Source organism: Catharus ustulatus, chromosome 23 (assembly GCF_009819885.2).
Source record: "Catharus ustulatus isolate bCatUst1 chromosome 23, bCatUst1.pri.v2, whole genome shotgun sequence".
Classification (NCBI taxonomy): domain Eukaryota; kingdom Metazoa; phylum Chordata; class Aves; order Passeriformes; family Turdidae; genus Catharus; species Catharus ustulatus.
Genome location: NC_046243.1, coordinates 5117866 through 5137264, shown reverse-complemented (window position 1 = coordinate 5137264; position 19399 = coordinate 5117866). Strand labels below are relative to the sequence as shown.

General features: G+C 56.1%; 1 protein-coding gene across 1 annotated transcript; it reads left to right on the top strand.

Moving 5' to 3' along the window:
* The first annotated feature begins 493 nt into the window (after positions 1-493).
* Positions 494-17743, top strand: ACE (angiotensin I converting enzyme). The gene is made up of 25 exons (XM_033078957.2): positions 494-823; positions 4145-4312; positions 5471-5558; positions 5784-5927; positions 6180-6371; positions 6516-6613; positions 7139-7311; positions 7586-7809; positions 9176-9320; positions 9659-9757; positions 9956-10078; positions 10516-10727; positions 11223-11359; positions 11642-11800; positions 12194-12281; positions 12486-12629; positions 12857-13048; positions 13380-13477; positions 13743-13915; positions 14308-14531; positions 14758-14902; positions 15107-15205; positions 15606-15728; positions 16270-16457; positions 16700-17743. Exons 1-25 carry the CDS (start codon positions 614-616, stop codon positions 16885-16887), a joined length of 3834 nt encoding a protein of 1277 aa, XP_032934848.1. The 5' UTR covers positions 494-613; the 3' UTR covers positions 16888-17743.
* The last annotated feature ends 1656 nt before the right edge of the window (positions 17744-19399 follow it).

Below are 19399 nucleotides of genomic sequence, written 5' to 3'. Positions count from 1 at the left end.
CCTAATTCCTCCAAGTCCAAAACACTTGGTGTGATGTGATTTCCTCCACAGCCAGGAGAAATACTCTGTTTCCTTGAAAAATGAGGTTATGCCGGGAAGGGGGTCACTTTGGCAGGAAGCAGCCTGAGACAGACCTTGACTGTGTGCCACGGGAACGGTGTTCCTCCACGCTCGCCCCGGGATGTTGCCCAGGGGATGCTGGCGTGGGGAGGTGTCCTGCTCAGGACCAGTTGAGCTGGATCCCCCTGCGCCAAGTCGGGAGGGGACTGGAGCCGCATCTCACCCACCCCATCCATCCTAGCCTTTCTCTTTTCCTTCTTTCTGCCTTTCCCTGGATTCTCCTCCATCTCCTTCCCTCTCTCCTGTCCCAGCCCCTTCCCCTTCCCCGCCGGCAGTGCCAGGAGCCAAAAGGACTTCGCACCCCAAGACAGCGCTCGCTCCCCGCTCCTTCCCGCAAGGGAGAACAGAATACTCCGGTCTTATCTGCGAGGGGAGGCAGGCTCGGTGGGCAGGGTTTGCGCGAAAGCTGCTGGCTTATAAGCAGCCGGCAGCGGAGGCAAAGCTGTCTCGGGAGGCACCGAGCGGGCCCGCTCCGCGCCGCGCTCCCGCCGCGATGCCCGCGGCGCTGGGGCTGCTGCTCTGGCTGAGCCTGGCAGGCGCCCTCCGGCCCGGCCTCGAGCCCCCCCAGTCTGACAGCACCGAGCAAGGGGCCGCCCAGTTCGCCGGGAGCTACAACAGCACGGCCGAGATCGTCTTCTTCGACAGCGTCTCGGCCAGCTGGAATTACAACACCGACCTGACGCCCGAAAATGCTGCTCTGCAGGTGGGTGGCGGGACGGGGGCGATGCCACCACGGGGATGTCCCCAGTACCGGGGGCTGGGGGGGCTGGGTCACGGCGGGGGCACTTGGTGTGGTTCCCTTCCTCCCTGCGGGCTTCTGTCTCTGCACCTCGGGGTGGCAAACCAGGGCTGGGACTTGCAGTCCAAGAGCTGCAGGGTTTTGCCCCAAATTGCTTTTCAGAGAGACTCTGCCCCAGAATGACAGCTCTGGTCCCAGAGCAGAGTCAAGGTTATTTTTAGAGGTTATTCCATTCTCTCAGCACCTTCCACTTTCCTTTTCCCCTTCCCAGAACTGGGCCAGGTGTCAATTGCCCCTGTCATCATCCCTGCCTGGTGTCACTACATCTCAGTGCTGAGGGCTTTCCTTTGGGGCAGACACCAGGAGCCCAAAGTACACAAGCAGCTGAGTGGCATCGGGACTGAGGCTGCCGCCTCTTGCCCCCGTGTCCCCAGCCCACAGGGACAAAGACAGTGGTGGGAAAGCACTCCAGGCTATGGGGAATTAGACATCAGCCCAGGTACGTGTAGGGAGAGCCTCTGCGGGGAGCAAGGCTGTGAGCATCCCACAGGCACGTGTGTGTTTTCCCAAGGGTTTGCATGTGTCTGGGCTGTATTTAGTGGGGCAGGGAGCTGGAGCAGCCCCAGGTCTGCTCTCGGCTGGGTGAGCTGCAGCACAGCCCAGGCCAGGGGTGGTAGTGCTGCAGTGGTTTGCCCAGCCCCAGCGGTGCCTGGGGGGCTGCTGGTGGCCCCAGCATGGGGTCATGGACAAGTCACTGCACGCAGCTCGGGCTGCATCTGCCGGTCCTGTGGCTACAGGTGCACAAGGGGCAGTGCAGCCCAAACGTGACCACGGTGTGTTTGGCGATCCCAGTGTCACACAGGGGCTGCTGCACAGAACCCTGAACCCTCCAGATCCCATGGGGATGGGAGCAAAGTGTGCCCTGTGCAGGAAGGAAATGCATCTTCCTGCGTAGGGGAAAGCTCACTGCCAGCTCTGGCCACTGCCAATTTGGCAGGACACTCAAGAGGGCCCAGGTGTCCCTTCAGCCTTTTTTATCGTGCTGACGTGATGTCTGGGCAGGCACCCAGCTCTAGCTGCAGATGTGGTGGGGCTGGGGATCTTGGGGCAGAGCAGCAACATCCCAGCTACACTGAGTCCAAAATTAGGACCAGGAGAGCACCTTGCATGGACTTTTCTCAAAAGGTGCTTCCAGACCAGCTTTGCTCCCTTTATGTGCTATTAAATGTGTGAGGATCGTGTGCAGGAGCTCCCTGCAATGTCAAGGCTCCTAAGACAGGTAGAGGAGGGGATCTGAACCCCTGAGATCAGTCCATGATGGGGCAGCAGGGAGGTATGGTAGGATGGGGAGTCACTGACTGCTAAAGAACAGCAGCTGGCCAGCAGGACCCAAAAGGCTGGATTTGGGGGATCTGGGAGAGCATTGGGCCAGGCAAACCCTACACATCCATAACACAAGAGGGGCTGAGCCATGCCACCAGGGCATGGGCATCTCCGGAGCCTGCCACAAAAAGGGACCCTGTGGCAAAGGGACACGAGAGGCAGAAGGGGCAGGGATGGACAGAGGGATGCTGGACAGACAGATAGATGTACCATCTTTCACAAGCTGGGATTCTGGGCAAGAGGCTGGCAAAGGAGCTTGGGGGCTGCTCATGTTTGGGTACAGAACCTGGGCCAAGGCAGCCCCAAGGTCCTGAGCTGCTTCCTGAGTCTTCACTGTGCACCCACAAGCAGGGAGGAGCTGGGGTGGAGGTTTTGGTAGGGAGGCTTGGAGGCTGTGGATGCCAAGGAGCTTCTGAGCCCCCCACAGGGGCACCCCCTCCAGAGTGAGATCCCAGATGTGGGGGTGAAGGGCCAGAACTGGTGGGCATGGCCACAGCACGGGGGTCTCAGGCAGCACAGCTGGCCTCAACTCACCCCACCAGAGCTGTCAGGAGAGCTTAGGGTATGGTCAGGTACAATTTGCCTAACCAAACACAGGTGCCTGTTCAGGGAGAAGACAAAACGCAGCTGAACTCTGCTTCCTCCAGCTCCTCCACCTCTGCACGGGGTCTGGGAAGGGACAGAGGCATCTCCTGTTCAGAGGGGTGATGCAAGAGCAGGGTGTCTGTGGGGCTGGCACATCCTGGCTTGTTGGGGGATTGGGGCCATCGACACCAGTGATGCTGTGGGCACTGGGATGTCCAGGAGAAGCAGTGGGAGCACTGCTGGGTAGCCAGGGGCACCTGGCACTTCTGGCATTCCCACCCCCATATCCCAGAGCTGCTGGGTGTCTGCCCCAGGCAGCCTCCAACTCTGCCACACCACAACTCCCTTCCTTCCCTGCTGTCCGCTGAGGGAATGTGAAGATTAAAATAAAACAAACCAGGCGTGTTGGAGCCAGGCTAAAAATGCCACAAGTCACAGCTAATGAGCTCCATAAATCACACCAGGGCAGCACATGGACACCGACCAGGCACTCTGCACCATCTCACTCCACCTGCGCCAGGCCAGGACACTCTTAAAAGATCAGAGCTTCCCAAAAATACAGCTGACATGGATCAGGCTGGGATACAACCTGCAATGCACCCCATCCCAAAACCGGGGCCACAGCTCCTAAATAACACCCCACTGCCAGCCCATGGCCCCAGGAAGGGACATTGGGGCTGGCAGGAGTTGGGTGGCAGTGAGACACCTAAAACTGGGAACCCAGAGCACATGGGTGAACCCCAGATGTGGCATTTACAAGTCACAGGGTGCAGACAGCTAACTGAGAAATGTATAGAAATAGAAGTGTACAAACATAGTGAGGACATACAGGAAGGAGAAAGGTAAATGTTATATACTTATAACTTTGTAGTTATCTTTTGGGCTTCTGTGAAAGTGAGAAACATTAGGAAAAAAATTAAGCCAGATCTCAGAGTTCCTTCCAAAACCAGGGTCCAGCACATGCCAAAGCCAGCCTGGGAGCACCCAGACACCCTGACCCCTTGGCTTGGACACCCAATCCCAGCACTCCCATCCCACATGAGACCCTGGAGCTCCCCCCAAACCCTTGCAGGCCACCCCAGTGGGTGCTCATTGGGAGCTCCACAGGCGAGCAAGGGCTGCAGGCACTGCTGTTTCAGGTGGAGCTGCTGTCTCTGTCCATGGGTGCCATGGCTGGGGACAGCCCTGCCTGTCACCCCATGTCCTGTCACCTCTGACTCCCACAAACCCTCATGACTTTGCCCCTGGCCCCCAAACCATCACCTGGGCATGTCCCAGGGCTGGTCCTGAGTCCCCATGTCCCCTCTCACCATACAGGTCCAGGCATCACTGCAGGAGCAAGAGTTCACAGAGCTGTGGGGAAAGAAAGCCAAGGAACTCTATGGCGACAAGTGGAATAACTTCAGTGACCCCGAGCTGAGGAAGATCATTGGATCCATCCAGACCTTGGGACCCTCCAACCTGCCCCTGGAGGAGAGAGAGCAGGTAGGTGAGGTGGCATGCCCACCCTGGGCAGGGCTTGGGTACTGTGAAATGTCTTAGAGGGATTTTTCACAAGCATCCAGACTCTGCTGCTGACCTGTTGCATTTTAGGGGGTGTCACTGGCCTCTACACAGTGACTGAGGAGGAGATGGGGTGCTATCTTCAGGGGATGTGGGGTGCCTTCTGGCCCTATCAGCCAGCCTTATCCTGGAGCTATCTCAGCAGGGGCTGGAGATTTCCTGCCTACACAGGGCAGTCTTGGGCATCACCTGGAGACCAGCCAGGCTGTGCCCATGGCAGTATCCATAGGGACATCAGGACATCCTGAGCCTTCCCCATCACAGTCCTGAGCTTTCAGGGCAGTTTACCTGAATTTTGATTTCCATGCATGAAAATATTGCCCAGACTGAGACTGGCAGCCACTCTGCTCTACAAGATCACAGGGACAAGCCCTTCATCCTGACCCACAGCTCCCTGACAGCCATTCCCATCAAAACCCTGGCAAAGCCTAGTGATACAATCCCTTCCGGAGAACTGTCGGCCCCAGTTCCTTCCAGGAAACCCATCCCTGTCTTCTCCCAAATAATAGGCACCATCATGTCTCCTCCCTGCATATCAGTCATGTCTCACCCATCCCTGGATAGCTCTATCCCACAGCCACCATTGTCCCCATTGCCATCCCCTGCACAGCTGGAGCACAGGAATGGGAGTGGAGAGAGGGACAGAGCAGAGGAATTTCCTTCCCTGGGAATGGACTTCCCAGGCATGTTTCAGGAAACCTCCTGTTGCTATTGTTTGCTGTTGTTGAAATTCACAGAAGTAAATCTCCCTCATCCTCCTGCTTTTCTTCCCTGTATTTTTTAGCCCGTGTAGATAAACAGCCTGTGCTGCAGCCCTGCTGACAAACAGCTTTATAAACAGCCCCTCTCTGCACCATGGCTGTCCAGTGATTGTCTGTCCCAAAGAGCCTCCCTGCTCCCAGCATGCCAAAACCCTGAGTGATAACACACTTATCTCACCAAAAATGTGCTGTATAAACACACCAGTCCTTCCCCACATCCATCTGGACACACACGCTGCAGAGCTGGGAAAGCTGCAGATCCCTCCTGAAGAGCTGTTCCTGTCCCCTTGCAACCCCAGCATCTTTTCCTTTCCTACAGTACAACACGATCCTGAGTGACATGGACAAAATCTACTCCACGGCCAAGGTGTGCCTGCCCAACGGCACCTGCTGGGATCTGGAGCCAGGTATGGTCCCTGTTCCCTTGATCCTGCCAGCAGCTGAGCACCCCATGGCCATGACTTTGGTCCCCACATCCTTAGTGGGTTGGGGCTGGCATGTGCCACTCACGGATTGTCCCAGTGTGAGGATGGGCACTTGGGTCTGGTGTGGTGGTGGCATCTCTGCAGAGCTGCCACATTTGCCTCCCTCTCAGAGCATTCTCTTATGTTCTGCTTGTCCCTTTGTACCAGACCTCTCGGACATCATGGCCACCTCCCGCAGCTACAAGAAGCTGCTGTACGCCTGGGAGGGCTGGCACAACGCTGCGGGGAACCCGCTGCGCCCCAAGTATGAGAAGTTCGTGAATCTGAGCAATGCTGCCTACCTGATGGACGGTACAAACCGTGGGATCCCCAGCCAGGGCGTGGTCAGGGACCAGGGGTGGGAATCAGGACCGGGGCGTTGGGATGCCCTACTGCTCTCCCCATCCCACATGCAGCCAGGCATCCAGCTTCTATTTCCCAAGTACCAGAATTTTGGGGAAGAAGGGAAAATCCTGCTTCTAGTCCCTGGTCCCACCTTTTGGGATGGGTAGTGGGGGCAACCTTTGGGTCTGTAGACAGAGGTCTTCCCTGTGTCCCTGGTAGGATTCAATGACACAGGCAGCTACTGGCGCTCCTGGTACAACTCAGACACCTTTGAGAAGGACCTGGAGCACATCTACAACCAGCTGGAGCCACTCTACCTCAACCTGCATGCCTTCGTGCGGAGGAAGCTGTATGATCGCTATGGACCCAAATACATCAACCTGAAGGGTCCCATCCCTGCTCACCTCCTGGGTAAGAGATGGCACTCCCCTAGCCTGTGCCCAGGGGTGCTGCTCGTGTCAGAGGAGCACACACAAGGCCAGAGAGGTCCCAGTTTTCACTGTGTTTCTCTTCTGACCTGCCACCAGCTCTACTCCCAGTATTTTATCTTCTCAGGGAACATGTGGGCTCAGCAGTGGAACAACATCTATGACCTGATGATCCCCTTCCCTGAGAAGCCCAACCTCGATGTCACGAGCACCATGGTGCAGCAGGTGATGGGCTGAGGGACTCACTGGGGGGACCAGGGAGAAAAAGCAGGAGGTGTTGCCAAGGCTGGCCCACAATATCGACCCCGTGGGAGTTGTTTCTCATACTTGTAGAGGGGACAGCAGAAAATCCATGTCTGGGAGGGGAAGGGACAAAGAAATGATCTTACTCCATCTCTGGCAATGACCAAAGAGCCAGCAGGTGGACAAAAGTGGGCAGTGCACTGGGACTACTGCCAGTCCCCAGGCTGGGGGCTGTGTACACCATCACATAACTCCGAGCACTCCCTGGGTTTCAGTCCTGCTCCCTTCTCCTGCCCCTGCTGAGCTCCAGCACCACTGCTCAGTGCCTTTTAGGGTTGTTCACACCAGTTCTGGGGCTGGGCCTCCCCATCACAGAGAGAGGGGCAGGACCTCAGTCCCTGGGAGCAGCTCACCTCCATCCTACGGTCCTGGGGGAGCCCTGGAGGCAATGCCCAGGGCACAGGCATCCCTTTCCTCAGCCATAACCCACTGCCTGCTGCCCACCAGGGCTGGAATGCCACCCACATGTTCCGGGTCTCAGAGGAGTTCTTCACCTCCCTGGGACTTCTGGAGATGCCCCCTGAATTCTGGGAGAAGTCCATGCTGGAAAAGCCGACAGATGGGCGCGAGGTGGTGTGCCACGCCTCAGCCTGGGACTTCTACAACCGCAAGGACTTCAGGTCTGTGGGACGTGCAGGGACCCAGGGCTACAGGGCAAGAGCCTCTCCTATTTCCCTTGGGGATCACCTTCTGGGTACCGCCAGCCCGGCCCTGCAGCCCTTTCTGAGGCAAGGTCTGGAGTGATAATGCTGCCCTGCCTTCCCCTCCACTTTCCCTTACCCTGTGGGGTGTTGCCACCCTCTCTGGGACTGTGGGGCGTCCTTCCCATCAAGGGGGTGCACAGGCAGCCGGGGTCCCTCCCTGGGCTCAGGCAATGCTGTTTTCACACGGCAGGATCAAGCAGTGCACGTCGGTGACCATGGAGCAGCTGTTCACAGTGCACCACGAGATGGGCCACATCCAGTACTACCTGCAGTACAAGGACCAGCCCGTGTCCTTCCGCAGCGGGGCCAACCCCGGCTTCCACGAGGCCATCGGTGATGTCCTGTCCCTCTCTGTCTCCACCCCCAGCCACCTCCAGAAAATCGGTCTCCTCAGCAATGCTACTGAGGATGAAGGTACGGCAGCCACCCTGGGGAGCTGGGTGAGCTGGAGGGCTCTGGCACTGCCTGTGCCACTGGGAAGGGTTTGAGACATACTGGGGTGGGTCACAGTCTGGTAATACAGCCCAGAGCTGCTACAACCCCTTCTCATCTCCGTGGGTCCACGCATAACCCCTCTTGTCTCCGTGTAGAGCCCTTCTTGTCTCCATCCTCTTCACCCCTGAGGCAGGAGGGATGCTCTCCAGAGCCTGTCTGTGCTTTTCCCTTCACCAACAGAGCCCAAACTGGAAAACAACATTTTTGTGCTTGATTGGCTCTGACCTTTCCAGCATTCCTCCCTCCTTCCCTCCCTCCCTCCCTCCCTCGCCAAGATGCATCCAGCACTGGAGCTCCCGGCGTGGCTCTGTGGAGCTGGACCTTGCACTTCCATGCAGAGTCACGAGGGCAGAGACGTGTCCGGCTGCCAACCAGCGCGGCAGGGCAGGACTTGTCGCTGCAGGCACTGCCCAGCTTGTCCAGAGCCTCCTCCTCCCACCCGACACCCCTCAGCCCACACAGCAAAGCAGATGGCAGCAGAGGAAATGGAGCACTCCAGACCTGCCCCGGGCGGCTGCTTGGCGGAGGAGGGACAGTCCCGGGATCTTCCTGCCGTGTCATTAAATACGTTTTATGACAAGAAGGACATCACAGCAGCCAAGAGCATTGGGCCAGTGCTGCATAAACACAAAGAAGCAGATGGTCTCTGCCTCAAGCCATTGCTACCCCGCTTGCCAGCCCTTGGCAGCCAGGCCACCACGGTGATGGCAGTCAGCAGCCCCTCAGGGCAGTGCTGCCAGCCCCTCTCTGACCCCACTGCTTCAGCTGGTTCTCCAGCAGGTCTTTCTCCAAACTTCCTTCCCCTCATTTCCTTGAGAGGAAAAACAGATGTCCCCATCCCCTGTGCTCCTCATGATATGATGGTGACTGTCCTAGAGCTGCCTCTGGTTCTGGGTCCAAACCATCAGAGCCTTTGCAGTGGTGTGACTGCAGAACAAACCCCCCACCCCAAACCCCTCACCTTGAGGCCCCAGGGTGGAAGTGTGAAGAGTTACACTCACCAAAGACCTTTTAATTCTGAGACCTGGGCTAAGGGGAAGGGGACACCTCGCTTGCCACTACCATTGTCCCCACTCAGTAAAAGGCACAAGTTGCCCCAGGTAGCAACTGTGTCTACAGAAACCTCCTGTGTCTGACACAGCCCTCTCTGAGAGCAAGGTTACCTGTTGAAATGCTGCCCCCACTTCTCATCCAGATCTGCTCACCCTCTTGCCCACTAAAATTCTGGTGCCTGTAGTGCTGTCTATGCTCCTTTCCAGCCTGGTTCACTCTCTGTTTCTTGCAGAGAGCAATATCAACTACCTGCTGAAGATGGCCCTGGAGAAGATTGCCTTTCTGCCCTTTGGCTACCTCATCGACCAGTGGCGCTGGAACGTGTTCAGTGGCCGCACGCCACCGAGCCGGTACAACTACGACTGGTGGTACCTGAGGTAGGGGACAGTCACCAAGGGTGTGACGGTGGTGTGGAAGCTGGGGATGTGCGAGGAAGGGAGGCAGAAAAGAGAAAAGGAAAGAAAAAGTGTGAAAGTAGTCACGGAGATGGTGGCAGAGCAATGGGTAGATGGGTGGGTGGGTAGGATGGAAGGATAGATGAGTGGATGGATGGATGGATGGATGGATGGATGGATGGATGGATGGATACACACGGAATCATGCTCTAATTGTGCATATTTCTTCAGCACTGTGCCAAGCCTTCCCATTCTTTGACTAGATCCTTCTGATCCCTTATTATTGCCATGCTCATGCTGCTGTTCTCTGTTGTCCACAGAACCAAATACCAGGGTATCTGTGCTCCGATTCCAAGGAATGAAAGCAACTTTGACCCCGGAGCAAAGTACCACATCCCAGGGAACACTCCTTACATCAGGTAGAGGAAATGTTGGCAAGGGGACCAAGGTTTGGGATGCAGTGGGGGAGGGATCCCCTCTGAGGGCAGGGACTATCATGTGCTGCTCCTCTAGACATGATCTCCCAACACCTGAGACCACAAATGGTGGGGTTGAGCTCTTGGACTTGTCTGCTTCCCCCTGTCCCCTGTTCTGACCTTCACGGGTTTCCTTGGCAGGTATTTTGTGAGCTTCATCCTCCAGTTCCAGTTTCACAAGGCACTGTGCCAGGCAGCCAACCACACCGGTCCTCTGCATACCTGTGACATCTACAAGTCCAAGGAGGCTGGAGACAAACTCAGGTGGGGACAGAGCAAGGTCAGGAAAATCGCCATGGGCAGATGTGTGTGTGGGAGCTGATGGTGTGCAAAGGAAGGAAAGAAGAAAGGAAGGAAGGAAAAGTGAACTGGAGAAATAGCTTTGCAGATGGATGCATAGATGGATGGAAATACATGGAAACACTGGGGTGGGGTGAGTGGTCCTCACCAGAGTATTGCTATTGTCCCAGCCACGAGCTCCCGCCCAGACAAGAGGTTACTAAAGCACAGTTGCCTCCTGTTGTTCCCCTGGATGTTAAATGCATGAGTGTGTGACAAGTAGTCTTCCAAGGCAGTTCTCAGGTTCATGTCCTGCTCAGGAACAGTGTCTTCAACTGTTAAGCTGCTGGGATACCATCACTGCTTCTCTCCCATCCATCCCCTGGCCTCATGCTGGCTCTTGCTGTTCTGCTCCTCTGCAGGGAAGTGCTGAAAGCTGGGTCCTCGAAGACGTGGCAGGAAATCCTCTTGAACCTCACTGGCACAGGTCAGATGGATGCTGGTCCCCTTCTGGAGTATTTCAGCCCTGTCACCAAGTGGCTTCAGGAGCAGAACAACAACACCAATGAGGTGCTGGGCTGGCCTGACTTTGACTGGCGTCCCCCTGTCCCTGAAGGCTACCCTGAAGGCATTGGTAAGGCTGCAGCTCCATCCCAGGGCTGGGGAGGGTCAGCAAGGGGTCCCAAGGGACATCATTAATCCACAGGCAGAAGCAGAGGGAGGTCTGTGCTGTGGGTGGGGTGGTCCCCATACCAGGAATGAGAAATAGCCAGCTCCAGTGAAATCCCACGGGGTGTTGCTTCCCAGGAGGCAGGTGCCATTGTCTGAAGCCGTGTAGTGATGTCATCAGTCATGGTGTGAAGAGTTTCTGTTCTCAGTTGTATCCTTTGTGCTCATGTGGGAGAGTCTAGGGCATGGAACTTGTCCTGTTATCCCATCCTCTGTCCAATGGGACACCCCAACAGGGCACCTCTTCCCCCCTTTCCTAGCTCAGCGTGCTCCCAAGTTGTGGCCTCCTTCAATGGGCCTGCAGTTCTGAGAAAAGTTTAACTATGGCTTCTCCATGGGATAGTGCTCCTGCAACTCTCCTGACGTTTCTTCTCTCTTCCCCATTTATTTCCTCCTCTAGACAAAATAGCAGATGAGGCACAAGCTAAAGAGCTCTTGTCCGAGTACAACAGGACAGCTGAGGAAGTGTGGAAAGCCTACACCGAGGCGTCCTGGGACTACAACACCAACATCACTGACCACAACAAGGAGGTCATGGTATGGGAATGGAATGGGGCAGTGCAGGGAGAGCCAACAGCCAGGGAAGGCAGCTGGTACCCCAGGGCATGTTTCACAGAGGCTCTGAAAACCAGGGCAACCTCTGCCCCTTGTAAAGGGGTAACATTCTCACCCAGGAGGTGCCTTTTCCTTGAAAACCCTCATCATCCAGTGAGGTACCCACAAAGACAGCTCTGGGGAGGCTGCCATGGGATGTCAGGTGGTGTTTCTAGTGGTGGCCTGTGTCTTCTCCCCGAAGTAACTTTTCTTCTCTCATTGTAGCTGGAGAAGAACTTGGCCATGTCCAAGCACACCCTGGAGTATGGCATGAGGGCCAGGCAGTTTGACACCACCGATTTCCAGGACCAAAGTGTCACCCGCATCCTCAAGAAGCTGAGTGTCATTGAGAGGGCAGCCCTACCTGAAAATGAGCTGAAGGAGGTGAGTGCCAAGGGGACAGAGCAAGAGAGGGTGTCCCCCTTGACATCAGTCTGTGTGAAGACACAGGTTTCTCTCAAAATTTAAGAAATGCCACTAGACAGCCACATCTGCCTTGAAAAAGGTGATAGCTTGGTACCTTCTACACAAAGCCAAAATCCTTGTCTTCAGGGTTTCCCACCCAAAGGATCAGTGGGGCCTGGATGTTTGGGTGACAATGGCACATTGCTTGTTGGCCCCAGGCCCTCTTGCATTGACTCCATGTTGCCTCCATTGGGGTCACACTTGATCTTGGAAGGGACAAGAGTAAAACACCCTAAAACCTCGATGGGCTGGGACATCCTCCAGTATCAGGAGCAAGGATAACCGGTTTACACACTCTGATTTCCTTCACAGTATAACACCCTCCTCTCAGATATGGAGACCACGTACAGCGTGGCCAAGGTCTGCAGAGAGAACAAAACCTGTCACCCACTGGATCCTGGTAAGATCTAGCAGGGTGTCCTGCAGGGCATCAGCACTGGCCCAGAAGGGAGGGATTTTTTTAAATTGGGGCGTGAAGAAAGGCCATGAAGGGTTCTTTCAATCTTCTCTGTGATGGCCTCTGAGCAACACTGGGTACAGAACCATTGGCCAGCCTGTTCAGCCCATCCAACAGCATCACAGTGGCTTCACTGCTCTCTCTTAGACCTCACAGACATCATGGCCACCTCTCGGGACTACAATGAGCTCCTGTTCGCCTGGAAGGGCTGGCGGGATGCTTCTGGGAAGAAGATGAGGAACAACTACAAGCGATACGTGGAACTGAGCAACAAGGCAGCCGTGCTCAATGGTCAGTGCCCTGCTCCCCTGGCACCCCATGGCCCTAACCCCCTGTGAGCAGAGCACTGGGCTCTTCAGCCAATGGGGGTCAAAATCCTAAGGGTGTGGAGGTCTCACTAACTCCCACGAGATGCAGTCTCTCACAGATATGGAGGGACCTGCAGTGTCTGAACAGCAAGACGGAGTCTTGCCCAGGAAGGACAGTGTCTGACAGCTTCTGCTCTTGCTCTACCACAGGCTACAAAGACAATGGGGCCTACTGGAGATCCCTGTATGAGACATCCACCTTTGAGGAAGACCTGGAGAGGCTGTATCTGCAGCTGCAGCCCCTGTACCTCAACCTACACGCTTACGTACGCCGAGCCCTCTACAAAAAGTACGGTGCAGAGCGCATAAACCTGAAGGGTCCCATCCCTGCCCATCTGCTAGGTAAGGGCTCTGCTGGAGCTGTGCTGTGTCTCCCACCAGGTGTGGCTGACTCTGTGCCATGCCAAGAGTTAAGACTGGTCCTGTTCAGCTCTGGCTGAAGGGAAAAGGTCCCCTGGGATGGGTCTGTAGAGGCCAGTTTGCCCCAGGGCAGGGCAGCACGCTCAGCATGATTTGACCCCTCTTGCATGGATGGGCTCCTGCCTACATTGCCCTTATGCAGGCCAGGCAGGGACCAGGCAGGGTGATCCACCCGTGCAGGAGGAGGCAGTAACTGGTTGCTCTCATCTCCCTGTCTCCCTCCTGACACGTGCCATCCTTCTGTGCTTCCCAGGCAACATGTGGGCTCAGTCATGGTCCAACATTTTCGACCTGGTGATACCTTACCCAGATGCCACCAAGGTGGATGCCACCCCAGCCATGAAAAAACAGGTCAGTGCTTTCCTAGGCTGCTCTGGGGAAGCCTCTTGGGACCCAGCAAGCTTTGGCTGTTGCCAAATGCTCTAATATTGCCAAAAATATCCATGCCTCGTCTGTATTCTCCCTACCTTTGTATGCCAAGACCTGGATCCAGGTGCAGCTGGCTCCGGGAGATCCCCCTGCCCAGAACAAGGCTACCCCTGTCCTCCCATCCTTCCACAGCCCCCAGCACTCCAGATCCCCCACTGCCCCTCACCAGGTCTCTGCTCTTTCCCAGGGCTGGACACCCAAGAAAATGTTTGAAGAGTCAGACCGTTTCTTCACCTCCCTGGGCCTCATCCCAATGCCACAGGAGTTCTGGGACAAGTCCATGATCGAGAAGCCCTCGGACGGGCGGGAGGTGGTGTGCCACGCCTCAGCCTGGGATTTCTACAATCGCAAGGACTTCAGGTGCCCATGGGGAGCAGGTGGTGGCCACTACTGATGTGGTGCTTGGGCAGAAAGTGTCTTCATAGAATAAGGACAGGTAGGCTGAGGCCACCACAGTGAATCTTGCTCTGTGGCTCTGGCACCCCAGCTATGGCACTTCCCTTGGTACCCAAGATGCTGGCAGGAGTCCCCATGGTGGATGGAGAGCACCCCATGCCTGCCCTGCCCTGGAGAATGGGAAAGCTGATGAACAGGGACAGGGAATGGGCAGGACCGGCAGAGATGCAGGAGGAGTGGAGTAGGGCCAGCCTGGGGGTGAAAGGAAACATATCTCAAGGGGATGTGATGGTTCCCGGAGGTTTTCACACCACCACTGCCCTCCCTTCTCCCCCAACCCTTGTGTCCCGGTCCAGGATCAAGCAGTGCACCGTGGTGAACATGGATGACCTCATCACAGTGCACCACGAGATGGGCCATGTCCAGTATTTCCTGCAGTACAAGGACCAGCCCGTGTCCTTCCGTGACGGAGCCAACCCTGGCTTCCATGAGGCTGTTGGGGATGTCATGGCCTTGTCTGTCTCCACCCCCAAACACCTGCATAGCATCAATCTGCTGGACCAAGTCACAGAAAACGAAGGTGAGCTGGAGAGCCACACAGCAAATGTGGGGATGCAGATGGGAACAGCTGGAAATGCAGATGGTCAGGAGGGGCTGGGCAAGGTTGAGGGCCTCAGGGACAAACATGGTAAGTTTGCATGCATGGAGGGGACATTGGGGACACCCAGTTCTGGGGCAGAATGACCCACAGAGGGAGGGGAGGTGGATTCAGCACTGTCTTGCTCACATCTTCATGCCCCGGGCAGAAAGTGATATTAACTACCTGATGAGCATCGCCCTGGACAAAATCGCCTTCCTGCCCTTCGGGTACCTCATGGACCAGTGGCGCTGGAAGGTGTTTGATGGCCGGATCAAGGAGGATGAGTACAACAAGGAGTGGTGGAACCTGAGGTAGGATTGAATTCAGACTCCTGTCTGGGATAAAGGCCTTGGCTGTCATCCCGCTGGGTGTTTTCTCCTTGTGGTCCAGTTGAATGCAATGGGAATGATGAGATACACAACCCATCCCTCTGTCCTCACACCCCACTATGTTCCTTCCCACTTTACCCCACCTCCTCCTCTCCAGGCTGGCCTGACTCTCCCTCTCTCACCCAGGATGAAGTACCAGGGCTTGTGCCCACCAGCACTGAGGTCTGAAGACGATTTTGATCCCGGGGCAAAGTTTCACATCCCTGCCAACGTCCCCTACATTAGGTGAGCCAGCAGGGCTGGGGCACAAGGGACACCACTTGGCCATAGCAGCAGGATCCCCAGGTCAGATGCCAGCGATGACACCTTTTTCCATGGCTGGTGGTCCCATCCTGCGTGGGCTGGGCAGCTCCAGAGACCCTGACGCAGCTTCAGAGAAGAAGTCTGGATTTAGGGGGATTTCTCCCTGTCCAAGGAAGATGAGCTCATCCACTCCAATAAATGTAAAACACTTTATGGGAGAAATGGCCTCAGCAGGTTGAGCTGAGGTGAAGCAGGTGTAGCTCCAAAGCCAGTGATGATCCTCCAGGCTGGGAGGGTTCAACCAGAGAATGAGGGGAGCCACATCCTCTCTTGCACAGGCTCTAGTAGGGTCCATTCCCATCTCCTCATCCCTCTCCACCAGGTACTTTGTCAGCTTTGTGATCCAGTTCCAGTTCCACCAGGCACTCTGTGATGCAGCTGGGCACAAGGGTCCCCTGCACACCTGTGACATCTACCAGTCCAAGGAGGCCGGGAAGATCTTGGGGTAGGTGTGTGGGCAGGGTGAAGCCAAGGCATCTACATCCCTTAAAGCCAGCCCAGCAAGACAGGAGGAAACACAGCCCCTGGTGATCCCTCCTGTGCCATACCTGGAGCAGGAACACCCCGGGCTGGGCGCTGGGGCTGTGATTGCAAAAACAGCCACTAGATGGTAGCTAGGCCCCTGACAGGGGGAAGGGTCCCTCCTCCTCCTCCTCCGTGGCCTCCTCCTCCTCCTCCTCCCAGCCCCCAGTTCCTTAGGGAAAACAACCCCCTTGCTTCAAGAAAAGCGCCTGCAAAATTAACCGTTTCACCCAGGGACTGCTCTGTATCAGGCTGAATTCACTGGAGAGTTTTAATCCATGCAGATGCCTCTTCCCCCAGGATAAATGCCCTTCCCTGTGCTCCAGGCTGGCAGCCCTGGCAGCACTTTGGGGGGTTCAGGCTGTACCCAGGGATGCTGATATCAAGAGCCCCAAGGGAAAGGGAGGGTCTGGAAGCCAAGAGGGTGATGAGGAGCACACTGGAGCTGGTTTCTCCTGCCACAGGGATGCCCTGAAGCTGGGTTTCAGCAAGCCGTGGCCCGAAGCCATGCAGCTCATCACAGGCCAGCCCAACATGTCAGCAGAGGCCCTGATGAGCTACTTCGAGCCACTCATGACATGGCTGGAGAAGGAGAACACGAAGAACGGGGAGGTGCTGGGCTGGCCCGAGTACAGCTGGACTCCTTACACAGGTATGCAGGGCTCAGCCGGGCACAGCAGGTCCAGGACTGGCCAGGGCTCAGCCCTCACCAGGGTCACCATGAAATGGAGCTCTATTGTTTCCCTTTGGCCATCCCAAATACCACAGGGGGTTTGGATGCTTCTTCTTGATTCCTTGTGGAGCTGAGGCCAAAGAGATCAGCAAGGGTGACCCAACACACCACAGCCCAGAGCCCCCAGCAACAACCATGTCTCTCACTTCTCTCTTTTCCAGCCCAAGGCGACTCCGGCAAAACTGATTTCCTGGGAATGTCCCTGACCAAAAGTCAAGCCACAGCAGGTGGCTGGGTCCTGCTTGCCCTGGCACTCATCTTCCTGATCACCACCATCATCTTGGGTGTCAAGTTCTCCTCAGCCAGGAGAAAGGCCTTCAAATCCAGCTCAGAAATGGAACTGAAATAAGGCAGCCACCAGCAGGGCAGCACAGACAGGGTGCAGGCATGGGCACTTGGCCAGGCTGGCAGCCATGTCATGGGCACACTTGCCAAGGAAGCCATGGGTTTCCACAACCCAAGATTCCTCTCTCCTATCAGGTCAGACATTCCTTTTCACTATGCAAGAGCCAGAGCAGAGAATAACTATTTATTTGTCAATGTCTGAATCAGGGGAAAGAGAAGTTCAGGCTCCGGCAGGCACGGAGCCGTCGCAAACTGCCCCTGTGCCCAGGGCTGGAGCTGGTCCAGCCTGGTCACCCACCAGCCAATTCTGATCTTTGGGCAAAGCCATGGAGACTTGAGCGACAGAGGGCAGTCTGGGGAGGGATGGAGCACATTCTGGTTTGCCTGCTTCCAGGCTGTTTGCTTGCATGGATGAAAAATAAACCTATGTCTTGCCACCCTTCGAGCAGCAGCTCAGCTTCTTCTTGCAGGTGGGCTGGGGTCTCGGTGGAACAAGGCTCTCGAGCAGGAGAGCTGCCACCCCAACCTGGTGCAAACACAAATCCCTGGGGACCGGCCTGGCTTTGGGGCAGCATAACTGCAGCAGCCAGCTTCCCCCCTCCCCATCTGAAAGATCAGCATCCCTTTGCAGCAGCTCCATCCTCCCCGGAATCACTGCTCCCATCAGGGCTGACAGCTCGTGGGTTCACAGTGCTGCACATGCCTAAGGGAGGGGCTGAATCAGGGCAGGAACCCCCAAAGTCCAGACATGAACTGTTTAAAGGGCTGGGAGGGTCACCAAGCCAGGCTGGGGCCAGGCTGGAGCTCACGGCTGCTGTGACTCCAGCACTCAATGACAATTTACGTAAGAGCCAGGGAGGGGGGTCCAAGGTCAGCGATCTCCTCCTGCCCTCCAGCTCCTGATTATCTTGGGATCAGCCGTGCTTGAGGCCCCCCCACCCCCATCCTCCCCGTCCCCGGCCTCGTCTTTCTTCTGCTTCTGTAAATAAAACTTCGTATTTGTTCTGCAGTGATTAGGTGCAAAACTAATCCCAGGCTGGGGATTATTGCAGCCTTAAAGAGCTGTGATCTGCTGCAGGCCGAAGCAGCAGGGGAAATGAGGGGATCTGGATGATCCCCCCGTTCCTCTCCCATCCGATGGCCTCTGCCCTCGGTCATGTCTCGCTCCGGGAAGCTGAGGCTTGGGAGCAGCTTATTGCACCTGGCAGACGAGCAGGTGTCTGCCCCGCCACGCTCAGTGTTTGTTTGCTCTCCATCCTCCTGGAGCACAGGAGCCCAGGAAGGTGGCACCCCGACCTTGGTGGTGCCCAGAGCCCGGGAGCCCCAGCCCCAGCTCTCACACGGTCTCCTTCCCTCGCCACATCCTGCTGCATCTGCTTTATATCCCGGCACACCAGGCTCCCTCCTTCCCCCCTTCCCGGCAGTGCGCTGCTCATGGAGCAGAGACCTGGCACGGTGAGAGCTGAGTTGGAAGCCAAGTGTATTTTCAGCCTGGGAAATCAGGCTGGTGCAGGTGTGCACCATCCAGCTCAGCTCCTCACTGGTAATTTTGAGCTCCTTGGCTCCTTTCTGCCCTATTAGTGGAGGAAAAGAGGTCTCCAAGATCATCAAGATCCTGAAAGTTTCATGAAAATTGCTTTCTGGAGAAGCAGATTAAAAAAATAAAATAAAATAAAAAAGATCCACACTGAACACTGTCACTCAGGGACTGCAACACACACTCAGCCCAAGCCAGACATCAGAGAATCCATCTAGGAGCTGATTTTGTCCTACCACGGACGCAAGGGTGGATGATGGGCACACTGAGCTGTGCCCAGAGGCAGACAGACTATGCAGAAGGCAGAGGCAGACACCAGACTCCTTCAGCACAGGTCCAAGCTCTGTGCAGCAGGTGGGATTGGACACCAGCCAACCTTCCTCACGGGGCCAAGGTCCACACAGCAGATGGGATGGGCTTGGACACCAGGCTGCCTTCAACACAGGTGCAAAGTCCACCCAGGAGATGGGGCTGGACACAAGGCTATGCCCAGTCCAGCCCAGGGGGAGGCTGAAGGTCCCACCTTGAGCTCAGCTGGAGCCTCTTGGCTGAGATGGGGGTCCTGGGTGAAACTTTTGAGGGCAGCGAGGGCCGGCTGGCACTCCGAGGGCTCTGCCAAGCCAGCAGCAGTGTTTTACAAGATAGCTCCAAACCGAGGATGATTTCTCTTCCCTGTTGTGATAACATCTGGAGAGATTTTGCTGCCTTCTGGCTTCTGCATCATGCTTGCAGCTGAAATTAGGAGGCTCAGCGAAATCACTCCCTAAGGAGAAAAAAGAAATGCAAAAGCAGAAAAAAGGAGGAGATTCCCCCTCAATTGACAGAACTCCTAGTGGGGAGCTCAGGAGGCAGCGGGCACCAAGGCTTGGGGGGGCTGCTTTGCACCTCCCTGCTTGTACCTGGAGCTTCCACAAGATTTTCTTTAAAATCACATTAATTCAAAGCAAGAAACACTCTGGGTTCCCTTCACCAGCACAAG